Here is a 12,985-nt window from a genome sequence, read left to right on the forward strand (position 1 = left end):
TGTTGGTCAACAGCATCAAGACTGACGGAGTGTGTTTGAGTTAACCTTTCAAGTGTCACAGATGACACATTTGGCATTTTTTTTAGCTGGTTTGTCGGTAGCAGCTCCTGAAACGCAATTCTGACACACATCTGTTCGACCACGCCAGTTGATCTAAACGCCAGTAGATCTGGAACACCGGTGCCGCTTTCTCCTGGGAGTGGAAATTTCAGAGGAAGCCGGTAATGACGGAGAGGTTGATGCCGACTCCTCGTCATCCGACCACATTGCAGCAAGGAAAAAAGCCGGCGAACAACAGTCGGAGCCAGGCATGGAGAGTAGGTTAATCCGCGGAGACGGCGTTGGGTCATCATCCTGCCATAGCATCCGCGGCAGCGCTGCAGAGAACTTCTCCTTTCGCCACTGTTGTATCGCAGTGGACTCGGTCCACTGCTGCTGCTGCGGCGTGGAAACCGGGAAGCCGGCTCGGTCCCGAGCTTGAATACCCTCCCAAGCTCGATGCAGCTCGTTAATAAAGTCCATTAATCCCGAGAGCTGGTGAAAAGGAGGATTCCCTTCAAGAATCGCCTCGATAGCATTTACTCCAACCGCCATCGCCTTAATATTCTCCGTGTGGGAAATCCGCTTCACAAGGCTCATGATGCGGGCGAGATCGCTCTCTCGGGATGAGCCCACTGGGTCCAGGTTCTGGTCGCGTCGTTCTGTCATGGCTGTGTGAAGGCAGGCAGGAAAGGTGGACCCAAAATGCAGGACTTGGAGGCAGACAAACTCAAAAGACTCAGCTTTATTGCTGATAGCAACAGAACAGGAACACTAAACTGGGAATACAAAAACCGAACTAACTAGGCAGGCAGGCGAGCAGACAGAACACACAGTTAACGTGAGAGCGAACAGACGTTAACGACGCGACACCGAGTAGGGGAAGACACAGACACTACAAAATAAAACAGGAAGCACACGACAGACAGAGACGCAGACTCATAAGCAGGCATAATGACATCACGGACAGATGGGGGGGAGAGACATGGAAGGAGGGACCAGGACAGGCACAGAACAGAAACCTAACAAAAAGGCGAATAATAATGAAATACCTAATCCGAATAACAAAAGCATAAAGGAACACAAAAAACTGAGTCAACAGACTCAGGACCATGACACTTTCATTTTTCTTCTTTTGTATTTCTAATTTCAAATGTATATCTGTGCTTATTTTATGGGCATCTTCAAGATATTGTAGTTGTGCCTGGAGTTTTCTTAAGTGCTCATTTCTCTTCTTGTTTAAGTTAGTGCTATAGCCTATAAATTTTCCTCATATAACCGCTTTTAGGGCATCCCATAAAATACTCGGAGAGACTTCTTCATTATCATTTTCAGCTACATAATGTATTATATCTTGACTAATTTGCTCTTTCAACAGAGATAGAATACTTGTATTTAATCTCCAAGATGTATCTCTTCCTTCGTTTCCTAGCACTACGTCCAGATACAGTGGGGCATGATCCGATAAATCCATCACTCCTATCCTGCAAATGACCACACTATTAAAGTCCTTTTGAAACATATAGAAATAGTCTATCTAAAATAAAATGAATGAGGGTGAGAAAAAGGTATAGTCCTTTTTTATGGTGTTTAACTCTCTCTAAACATCTATAAGCCCTAAGTCCTTTAAAATTGATTTAATATTTTTGGTTATTTTATTTAATCCCGGGGCGTGTGGGTTTGATGAATCTAAAGACGGATTGAAATGAGCATTCAAATCTCCTCCCAAAATCAGAATACCTTGTGCCTCTACAGCAATCATTTCAAAGACCTGTTTATAAAATTTTAACTCTGATCCTGGGGGAGCATATACATTTATAAGAGTAATCAGTATACCCTCCAGATACCCTTTACTAACACAAAACTCCCCTCCTTATCACTTATTTCTTGAATGCATTCAAAATTTAACCTACTCGAAATTAAAATTACCACACCCTTTTAGAACTCTGAGGACAAGAAGAAGAATACTGGTTAAATTTCCATTTCCTAAGTTTTTCATGTTCCAACTGTGGTAAGTGAGATTCCTGTAGAAAAGCAACTTCTATTCCTTCTCTTTTTAATTTTGACATAATTTTGCTTCTTTTAATATGATTCCCCAAGCCATTTACATTAAATGCCACTACTTTAGTTACCTTACAAGGCAATATTATATGATTTTAATCTCTGAGCATAACCAGAAATTGAAAAGTACACCCCTATAGAAAATAAAGAAAAGAGAACAAAAAGAAAAAAAGAAAAGAAAAACACTGCATTATAGAAAAACACTGTTATACAACAAAAACATACAATCATGTTCACTTCCAGAAACATAAACACTATATTAGCTGTAATTGGTGAGGGAAAAGCTCTTCTGTCGACTTGTGGAAGAGTGCCCTCTCTGGTGTTCTGACAAACCATCCTACTTTGGCAAAACGTCCTACCGTAGGTAGTTTACACACATTTCTGCTGTCACAGAGTAAATCCAGCACAAATTTAAGTAGGTATGACGGTTTGCCACTTAACGTTGCCCATCAGAATATGCTTGTAGCTTATATTCTTAAAGCCAGGATGGTTTGCCACTAGGGCTGGGCCATATTATACCGTTCACAGTAATACCGGTACAATGTTAGGCAACGATAAGAAAATGAAATATCGCAATAGAATATGGGTAAAACACACATGCGCAGTGCCTTTGTTTTCATACGCACATGGCTGAAAAAGCACAGCGGCAACGGAGAATGAGAAGGGGGAAAGCAGATTGTTCAGTGAAACGGATGAACCAGAATTGTTTTTTTAAAATGGTGCAATTTCACTGGTTTGTTGTTTGTCCGTCAGATACACAACAAAGCACTTTTTTTTTGTAGAACATGCAAGCGGGCCATCGTTATTGCCGTATTTCTTGGACTAAGGTGCTCATAAATCTGGGAGTTATCTAACTCACTGAGAGTTAAAAACTGTCTAAATTATTTCATCTTTAATAAAACGATCAGCATTGCTGTTTTACCAGGTGTAACTATGAAGTTTAACATCCAGACATCCATGAAAACAGAATTTATTACATTTAACGGAGTTAGAAGTTAGCAGGAAGTTAGCTTGCTAGTTTTGCTAGTTACCTAAGCATGATATAGCATGTTCTGACTAAGAGATTTCTGAAAAAATTCAAACGTACAGCTCTGCTATCACTTCCAAGATAAATGAAAACAGGAAAGTAAACAGCAGTGACGTTTGCAAGGTTACTGAAGTTGGGCTAGCTGGTATATAATGATGTGCTACGTGATCACTAGCAACACAGCTATGTTAGCATAACATAAACAGTGAAGCTGGAGGATGAACGCTAACGGTGTGTTCACACCGAACGCGATAGACGCGACCAGAGCGTCAGGTTTACATGTGAAGTCAATGTAGAAGCACGATGACACGTTATTGCGGGTCCCCCGAAAATTCGGAAGCAGTTGCGAAAATGTGTGAAACCACGCGCGAATAAACGTGAACGCGCATCAGTTTTTGTGTTGCATTTTGTGCATAAGCGCGTATCGCGTCTACTGCTCGAACTCCAGCGTCAATTCGCGCCGTGACAACCAATCAGGAGCCTGGTGATGTGGGACCTAGGTCAAAGGGGCAGATCCAGCCAAAGCCCTTCATACTTCATTCAATATGGAGGAAAGGCTAATCAACGTAGCAAACCACCCGGAGCTGTACGACACCAGCTGCTTTCTGTACCGAGACAGGAATATAAAGGACTGAACTTGGAGGAAGATATACGAAGAGATCGGGCAACCTGGTAAGTTCATTCATTTCTCTTTTGAAATTTTTAACTGACCCGGGGAAGCTGCACAAAAGCTAGCAAGCCACTGCTATTTTCCCACTGATGTACAAATACCGTTCTGCTTTTATGTATGTTGTCCTATAGGAATATATTTTATTGTTTATTAATAAACAGCACAGAGTGGTCCCGCTGTTCATCCGTCACTGCTTCGCTTTTTCACTGATTTTTTATTGCACAGTACAGCACTGCATTCTGCAGCCTGATTGACAAATCTCCTCCTTGTTGTGTCTCCTGCGCTTGGCAAATTTATCATGTTTGGTTTTGATGACCATCACGTCCAATAGAAAAAACAGCACAAAAACACCCATAACTATGACCCTCATTCGGAAATAGACACCTGCACCAGGAGGGAAAAAGGCGCACGAAAGTGGCAGGCAGATGAAGACAAAACGCTGCATAATAATACTTTTACGTTTTGCAATCTACAAAGGTTTGCACTTTGAGAATCAACTTGTGAGAACTGTGAGTAATGTTCATGTGTGGGGGGAAAAAGTGTATAAAGTGTGTGGCGAGGGGCTAGTTATTCTGAGAACCCCTGCTGCAATAAATGAGGGACCACTGTATATACTTTCTCTATGATTATTGTATTCAACCTGTTAACATTTAATATTGTCTTGATAGAACCAACTGATTCTGCAGCAGAGCATCCCCTGTTGCTTCTCCTACCTCCCCAGTCCCTGAGCTCCTGCTGCTGCATCCACAGGTATGCAATTGTAGCATCAGATGTACAGCAAGCACTGATAGCTTTTTACTCGGTGGGATTCCCTTGTGATCACCTTTACTAAATATCTACAACCAATCTGATTATATCTTGGTTTTTTTTTTCAATGTTGAAAATGAAAATCTAGTAGCAGCCTTCTCATTTCTTTGTGTTTTGTTTTACAGGCCCACAGAGGAGGACAGCTCCGAGGCAGATGAGGGACGGATCCCAGGACGGTCCATCGGCGGTGGAGCTGGCCATCCTGGTGTCCTTGAAGAGGCCACACCAGTCTCCAATGGAAAATTTCCTCCTCAGCCTTGTTCCTGCTCTAGAGAGCAGCTGGGTCCTTATTATTCATGTCTCTCTTTAAATACTTATATTTAATACATTTATGTTTAATGTTTTTCGGTTTGAGAATTTTAATATTATTTCAAATAAATTTTTATAATGACTAATGTCTCAGTTCTACTACACAGCAAATGTTGACACAACTTGACACATGTAGAATTTATTTCATATTATACTAATGACAAAATATACTAAAACAGTGGGATGCAAAAGTTTGGGCAACCTTGTTAATAGCCATTATTTTCCTGTATAAATCGTTGGTTGTTACAATACAAAACCTCAGTTAAATATCATACAGGAGACACACTAGGTGATACTTGCGAAGTGAAAAGAAGTTCACTGGATTTACAAAAAGTGTGTAATAATTGTTTAAACAAAATCAAGCAGGTGCATAAATTTGGGCACCACCAAAAAAGAAATGGAATAAATATTTAGTGTATATCACCATGTGATTCTTTGTACTTTGGTCTGGACCAGGCCTCTATTTATCGTCTCTAGCTGGTCCAAAATGCAGCTGCTCGTCTGCCAACTGGCATTAAATGGAAGGAGCATATAACCCCAGTTTTAACCTCTCTACACTGGCTCCCTGTTTCTTACAGGATATCAATTTAAACTTTTTCTTTTTGTTTTTAAGGCACTTAACAGCCAAAACCCCTTCTTACCTGTCTGAGCTTCTATTTATTTATGCTCCAGAGAAAACCATGAGATCCAGTTCAAAGCTAATGTTATCCATTCCACGGAGTCTCATGCTAACAGAGCTTTCTCTGTGGCAGGTCCCAGACTTTGGAATAGTCTTCTCTTATATATTAGATCTGCACAAACACTTGATCTCTTTAAATCTTTACTGAAGACACATTTTTATGGTCTGGTTTTTAACACACTTTGACCCAAGCATTTTGGTTTTAATAGTCTTAGTTATTGTTTTAGTTGTTTTTTATTGACTTATTGTATTTATTTGTTTTGCTGGCATTTTACATTGTTAAGCACTTTGTGCCACACGGACTGTTGGAAATGTGCTATATAAATAAACTTGACCCCTAAATATCATGTTCAACCTGAGTAGCGTAATACCGCGGGGGGGGGGGTCTGAAAATAATGTGCGGGAGTTCGCTGTTCTCGTCGGCTCTAGTGAACCTTGACCACCCAGTCAGCTGTCGAGCTAGTGGGTAACAGATGTCTCTGAAAACATCAGAGCACTTTTGCAAATATGTGATGTCTTGATATAATGAGCAGATAATTGAAGTTTACACAGCTACTTTTTCACCTGAAAATATCTTAAAAGTTCATATTGTGACCCAGAAAGAGGAATACGAGTAATATTAAAACTAAGCAGCTGCCAGTATTGTTGGAAACTGGAATAGGCTAATCTGTGCTGTGAATTAATGTGAAGTAATATTTCAAACTCTTTAACTACGCTCCTCTGCCATTGGCATGTTTGAAAATTATTTTTATATTATTATAAGAATATTATTAATAATAATGTAATTATTAAAGTATTTAAAAGAGTAATAAGAAAGAGGAATACGAGTAATATTACAACTAAGTAGCTGTCGCCATTGTTGGAAACTGGAATTGGCTATGAATTCTGAGATATGTTGGGCCACAAAGGATACACCCGACTCATCCTTCAAATCCGGGGAAATGAAAGATGCATTTGTCATCTGCATTTGGAGCAGCCTTTGAATTGGGACAGCCTTCGCTGCGTCGCTGTGACGTAATCGGCCTTCAAATGCGGCCTCCGAAGGATGCAGCCCCTGAATTGAGACAGAGCTAAAGAGACCAGCACTTTGGCTTAATGGGTTACATTCAATTGCACCCAGTAAATGAAGTGGTTTTAGATGTATATTCTTATATAGCGCTTTTCTACTCTGTCTGAGCACGGAAAACGCTTTATTTACAACAAATTCATTCACCCATTCGCCCCCATTCACACTCCGATGGATGCATCGGAGAGCAACAGTATCTTGCCCAAGGCAAGACTGGAACAGATCGAACACCAACCTTCTGGTTAGTGGCTGACCTGCTCTACCACCTGAGCTACAGCCACCCCAGTCCAGTGTGTCACCGCCCTCTTAACCCTTGGAAAGAACATGTCTGCTACATCTTCAGAACAAAAGTAAACGAATAATCTGGATCTTGGAACTAAAGTAAAAGAGTGCAGATGACAATATAATCAAAATGGAAATTACAGCAAACAACAAATGTTTATTGTTTATTGATTATATCTAGTACACATGTAATGTAATGATTAAAAGCTGTGCATCCTATGTGGATTTTGATTAAAGTTTCTGTGGGTGCCCTGATTAAGGCAATTTTGTATCCCCTCTAAGACCCATTAGAATCAGGCAAAGGCTGATGCTAATGGGAATCCTGAACAACAACAAAAAAGTGAATGATTGCTGACCTTTGGGTGGCTGCAGCAGCCGGGATTCCCTGAACAGATGTCTGTTCTGAATGGGGAAGATCATTTTCTCCTTTAGCTCATTGATCACCTCCTCCAGACCTGCGATATCCCTCCATGTGATCTGCACACAGGAGGAAATCTGGATGAATATTGCCTGCTAGCACTGATGGAGGAAAAAAAAAACACACTTCCTGTTTGTGCCAGTACTGGGTGCTGTCAGTTCTCTGTTGTTTATATGTACAACTTCAGTTTAAACAACACATAGCGTAAAGTGAGATTACCTGCATGGCCTGCGGGTCAACCCGGTCAGCGTCAATGCGCTGTTCATATGCAGAGAGTGTCCTCGTCGTTTCCTAAAAGACGCAAAACCAGAAACAAATCAAAGACTCAGCTCGTGCCCTATGCCAGAAACATACTGTCCTCATCAGTAGGAGACTTTTTTTTAAATAAAATATACAGGATAAAATGTTTATGTGTAGGTTCTCAGTCATCTGGGTCATGGCAATCTAAGGAGATTGGAAAGAAAAGTAGCTGGTCTCCCAGTTGCTTTACTTTCAATCTCCTTAGAATACAGGATGAAAGTTAAAATACACCAAAAAACGGATCATGACGGACCAGTACAGTGTCCACATCACTACAGTCATAGCATCAATCCGACAGACTTTCAGTGCAGGACTCACAAAGTCCTCATGAATTTTCGTACCCACTCTTCCTTAACCTCTGATGCTTTCATCAAGGTGAAAGAAAAGAAGTTAGGAAAAGGTGATAGGAGAGATTTCTGGAACCTACATAGTTTTGGCGACATCCTGTTAGAAATGTTCATCCTACTGTAAAACCTTCCTAGCAGATCTGATTATGAGCAACTTCAATCCATTCTTTTTAGATATTTGTGCTCAGACTGAGTGATTCAGAGTGGTGCTGACATGAACTGTGTTTATGATTCTCTTCTTTATTGTTTGCACAAAAGCTTGTTCTGTGTAGTAATTACTCAAGATGTTTTTAAAATATAATTCTAAAAATGTCATTATCTTTACAAATCAAAAGAAAGGCACAATTAAATATTCACTGAAATGATCAGTTAATACCTGCACATCAGCAAATCTGAGATTAAACATGAAAAAGAATCAGAAATCATTTGCATTAAGGTGAGACACAAAAATATCTGAAGACAAAACCTGTTGCAGTAAATCTTGATTACCCTCTCACCTGCCTGTGAGGGTTCTCCCGCTGCCTCATGACCTGGTATAACTGGTATATGAGATGGCCTAAGCCCACAAAAAGAACGATGCCTCCAACTGCTGCATTGTGTGGTGCCATTGTCACTTCAAAGATTCTGAGACAAAAACAGGTTTACACAGATATTAATGTAGAAAATGCTATTAGGAAGATGAATACAAACGGCAGGAATGAGACAGCTCACCACCTGGCCTTCACTTTCTGACTTACTGCTTGTTATTACTGTGTGGAAAACAAATGCTTTATGAAGGACAGAAGTCTAAAAAATGCCCATTCATCTAGAGTTTACAAAGTTCAGGAAGAAACTGAGAGAAAATTTTTTGAAATCAGCAGTTTACATGGATGACTCAAAACTGTGGGCACTGTAGCGGCAACCTTCGGTCCTTCTTTGCCGTTTCTGCAGGACGTAAAGTTTCTGACTCGTGCTCTTGTTAAGTCGCTTGGATGCCTTCCGGTAGCAAAAACGAGGCGAAGGAAAAAAGGGGCAAAACATTTATTTTCCATACAAATCGAAAGGTACAAAACAAATGCCTCTGGTGGGAGCTCCGTTTACATTCCCTTTATGTTACAACAAAAAAAACATTAAAACAGCGACGGTCAGAAAACTGTTGCTCCACGTCGTGCTTGCTTACCTAACCTTTTACCCACACCCCTCCGCATGCGGGCCAAATACACACCCCCTTTACGACATCTATCAACACTTTACAACAACAACAGATTAACAAAGCAAGATTAATTTATGGAGTACAGCCTATTACATTACAACATAAAATGATCAAGATTATAATAGAAACTTAAAGATCATGACAAATACTTAAATATGCCATGATGTAACTGAGTAAAATATTGGCCTGGACTTGGCTCCAACAGGCACATTGCTAAAAATTCTGGTTCTGTCCAAAAACTCTTCACTTGTTCCTCACGCTGAGTGTTTACAAGTGAGCCACAACAATTGTTCCTAAAAATAACAGGATTTTATTGAAACAGAACACATTAACTGAATATTAACTTAAGTTAATATCTGGTAATTTACATATTAACTCCTTGGAGGACGTATCTATTTAATTTGATGATTTATTTAGCACCACATCACAGTTGCCTCAAGGCGCCAGCTATTTTTGTGCAAAAATGACTGAACCGTGTGCTATATTAATGTAATAATGAAATAATATTAGTATATAGGAATACTAAACTTTTTTTGTCTAAATTTTTATTCTAATAAAGGTACTGAGCTTGAATCGGTTAAGTTGAACATGAGCAGAGATGGAAAGATTAATTTTTTTTTTTAAACCCTCTATTTTCTGTTGCCTAAACCTGGAACATAATTAACCAGGATGACAATTGAGATCAAAATGATGTTAAGAGATAAAAATCATTCCAGACTGCAGAAAATGTCCTTGAAAATTCGACTAAAGTACTGGCATTACATAATGCTAACATCTGAGTAGTTCAGGGCTGCACTTAACTTTAATTATTACCGGTAATATTCTTCGTCACTTTATTATTGCTATTTTTCCTTAGGTATCATTTGAAAGATTTGAAAAAAATAACCCCCAAAAAACAAAACACTTCAATATCTTACTCTGTGTATCTGTGTAAGGACAACAAAGACCGAAGAAACACTTCATTTATAGCTGGAAATACACTGTGAGGCCAAAAAAAAAAGTCTGTACCAAAAAAACAGGTCACACAGTCTAATATTTTGTTGGACTGCTTTGATTACAGCACAAATCCACTGCTGACATTGTTTCGATAAGCTTCTGCAGTGTCACAAGATTTATTTCCATCCAGTGTTGCATTAATTTGTCACGAAGAACTTGCATTGTTGATGGTAGAGTCTGAGCGCTGTGCCAAGCCTTTTCCAGCACATCCCAAAGATTCTCAATGGGGTTAAGGTCTGGGCTCTGTGGTGGCCAATTCGTGTGTGAAAATGATGTCTCATGCTCCCAGAACCACTGTTTCACAATTTGAGCCCGATGAATCGTGGCATTGTCATTTTTAGAATATGTCCATGCTGTCAGGGAAGAAAAAAACTATTGATGGAATAACCTGGTCATTCAGTATAGTCAGGTAGTCAGCTGACCTCATTCTTGGAGCACATACTGTTACTGAACCTAGACCTGACCAACTACAGCAACCCCAGATCATAGCACTGCATAGGGCTGGGCTATATCATACCGTTCACGGTAATACCGGTGTAATGTTGGGCAACGATAGGAAAATGAAATAGCGCGATAGAATATGGGTAAAATACGCACATGGCGGCGACGCAGAATGAGAAGAGCAAAAGTGGATCGTTAACGGATGAACCAGAACTGGTTTGTAAAAATGCTGCAACTTCAGTGGTGTGGGACTGGTTTGGCTTTCATCCGTCAGATACACAACAAAGCACTAGTTTTGGTAGAGCATGCTAGCGGGCCGTCGTTATTACCGTGTTTTTTGGAAAATACGGCACTTAAAATCAATCCTTTGATTTTTCTGAAAATCGACAGTGACCCTTATAATCCCATGTGCCTTATGTATGAATTCTGGTTGAGTTTACTGACCTCGAAACGATTTTATGTACACGGCGCTCGAAAATCTGTCAAATGTTTCAGTACGACTTTGCTAAGCTATGAAGCCGCACCGCTTGATGGATTGTCGGAGCATTACGGCTATCGTAGGCGGAGCCTCGCGGAGTGATACGTACTGTGCTTCAACATCATATTACCATATTGTGTGTGTAACCTCTTTTTAAGTTTTGTGGATATTATACATGGTTATGCTGAGGATATGTCGACCAGTTTCCACTGGAAATGCCTTTTGGTTAAACTGTCAGCAAGGAATTTGCATTTGCACTGTTAAATTTTTATATAACTTTAATGCACATAAAAAAAACAGCTGCTTGTTTAAGTGAAAATACATTGATGGTTTTTTTTTTTGCAATAATAAAGTTGAGGAGTTGTAAAGTATTTTGTCTAGTGTCAATTATATTGTCAGTTATATCGTTATCGCAGATTTTCAAATGTATATCATGATAAATATTTTTGGTCATATCGCCCTGCTCTAGCACTGCCCCCATACGCTTGTACAGTAGGCATTAGGCATGATGGGTGCATCACTTCTCTGCCTCTCTTCTTACCCTGATGCACCGATCACTCTGGAACAGAGTAACTCTGGACTCATCAGACCACATGACCTTCTTCCATTGCTCCAGAGTCCAATCTTAATGCTTCTACACAGCTGTTCAGTCCCAACCCCTTCAGTTCCCTCCACATTGTGCATGTGGAAATGCTCTTGCTTTCACTTTTAATCACAGTTGGCGTCTTTTTTTGGCCAGGCATTGTATTTTATTGTGAATGATGCAACATTGGGACAGACTTATGTGAACATCATGAGATTCAGAGTCCTTATAATACTCATAATTAACAATTAATTTCAAACAAAAAAAATTAAAACTATTAGCATTTTCAGAACATTTGATTCAATGTTAGTCACAGATTGCTATGCTGAAAGTGAAACAAAAATAGCCACAAGGCTAAGAGCTTCACAACTGTCATTACGAAACTGAAACTTAGCGTCTTTAGTAGCATCACCGGACGCTCTTAAAATGACTGGCACAAAACAAGGCAACACGCTGTGGCGATGTGAGATTCGCGTTTTGTAGTCTAACTGTAAGGTTGTCTGTAGGTTATCCTCTTTTCCAAAGTCCTTAGCTATTTCCACTCAGCTGGATTGAAACGCACCAAAACTTTAAATCAACCAGCGTGACCTGGGTGTTTTGACACACCTTGGAGCACCATCGCTTCATAAACCCGACACACAAGGATCCCATCCCAGTATTATCCACTACACGGCACACTCCACATACTCGGTCATACTGAATACATACATACATATATATATATATATATATATATATATATATATATATATATATATATATATATATATATATATATATATATATATATATATATATAAACCTAACAGTTGCAAATATATATTGTGTTTTATAAAATTAAATCTCACCTACAGAGGCAAAACACGAAGACGTCAACAAACAGCAGTCTCCAGCAGAGTCCAGCAGCAGAGATTGTTTAGGAGAAATCACGTGACCGATGCAGCTGAGGTGTGGTACGGCGGTGACTTGCCAAAGTAGGAAGCGGCAACGTTCATCTTATTTGCATTCATGCGGTTCGCCGGTTTACTTTTTTTTTTTTTTTAATGATGATTTGGATTTCTTAACATCATTTTGACCTCAGTTGTCATCCTCGTTAATTATGTTCCAGTTCCTTTCTGAAGGACTCTAGGTTTACAATGTGTTTCTTGTATTTTTATTTGCAGGTAAAACGTATTCTGCCCTCAGATAGAGGTATACAAGCACTGTCACGCTTAAGTTTTTCAATTATAGACACTGCATCTGTTGTATTCTTGTATTGTTATGTGTGTTATGTGTTGAGCTTGCTCATAT

At 39.7% G+C, this 12,985-nt stretch overlaps 2 protein-coding genes across 5 annotated transcripts in view; one reads left to right on the plus strand and one right to left on the minus strand.

Annotated features, from left to right (window-relative positions):
• The window catches only part of LOC146521467 (outer mitochondrial transmembrane helix translocase-like), a 35,135-nt gene extending 25,884 nt beyond the window's left edge, over nucleotides 1–9,251 (minus strand). For 2 of the 3 annotated variants that reach the window (XM_085155065.1, XM_085155067.1), the window contains exons 1-3: nucleotides 8,503–9,251; nucleotides 7,578–7,649; nucleotides 7,297–7,417 (exon numbers count right to left, since the gene is read on the minus strand). In XM_085155065.1, coding sequence (XP_085011191.1) covers nucleotides 7,297–7,417; nucleotides 7,578–7,649; nucleotides 8,503–8,613 — 304 coding nt within the window. In that variant the 5' untranslated portion in view covers nucleotides 8,614–9,251. The remainder of the gene's footprint in view (nucleotides 1–7,296; nucleotides 7,418–7,577; nucleotides 7,650–8,502) is intronic. The other variant, XM_085155066.1, reaches the window with a different exon arrangement.
• LOC146521463 (programmed cell death 1 ligand 1-like) overlaps nucleotides 1–12,985 on the plus strand; it is a 283,173-nt gene that overhangs the window by 112,303 nt on the left and 157,885 nt on the right. The window lies entirely within an intron of this gene.

The sequence above is a fragment of the Neolamprologus multifasciatus genome, chromosome 3 (genome assembly GCF_963576455.1).
Source record: "Neolamprologus multifasciatus chromosome 3, fNeoMul1.2, whole genome shotgun sequence".
Classification (NCBI taxonomy): Eukaryota; Metazoa; Chordata; class Actinopteri; order Cichliformes; family Cichlidae; genus Neolamprologus; species Neolamprologus multifasciatus.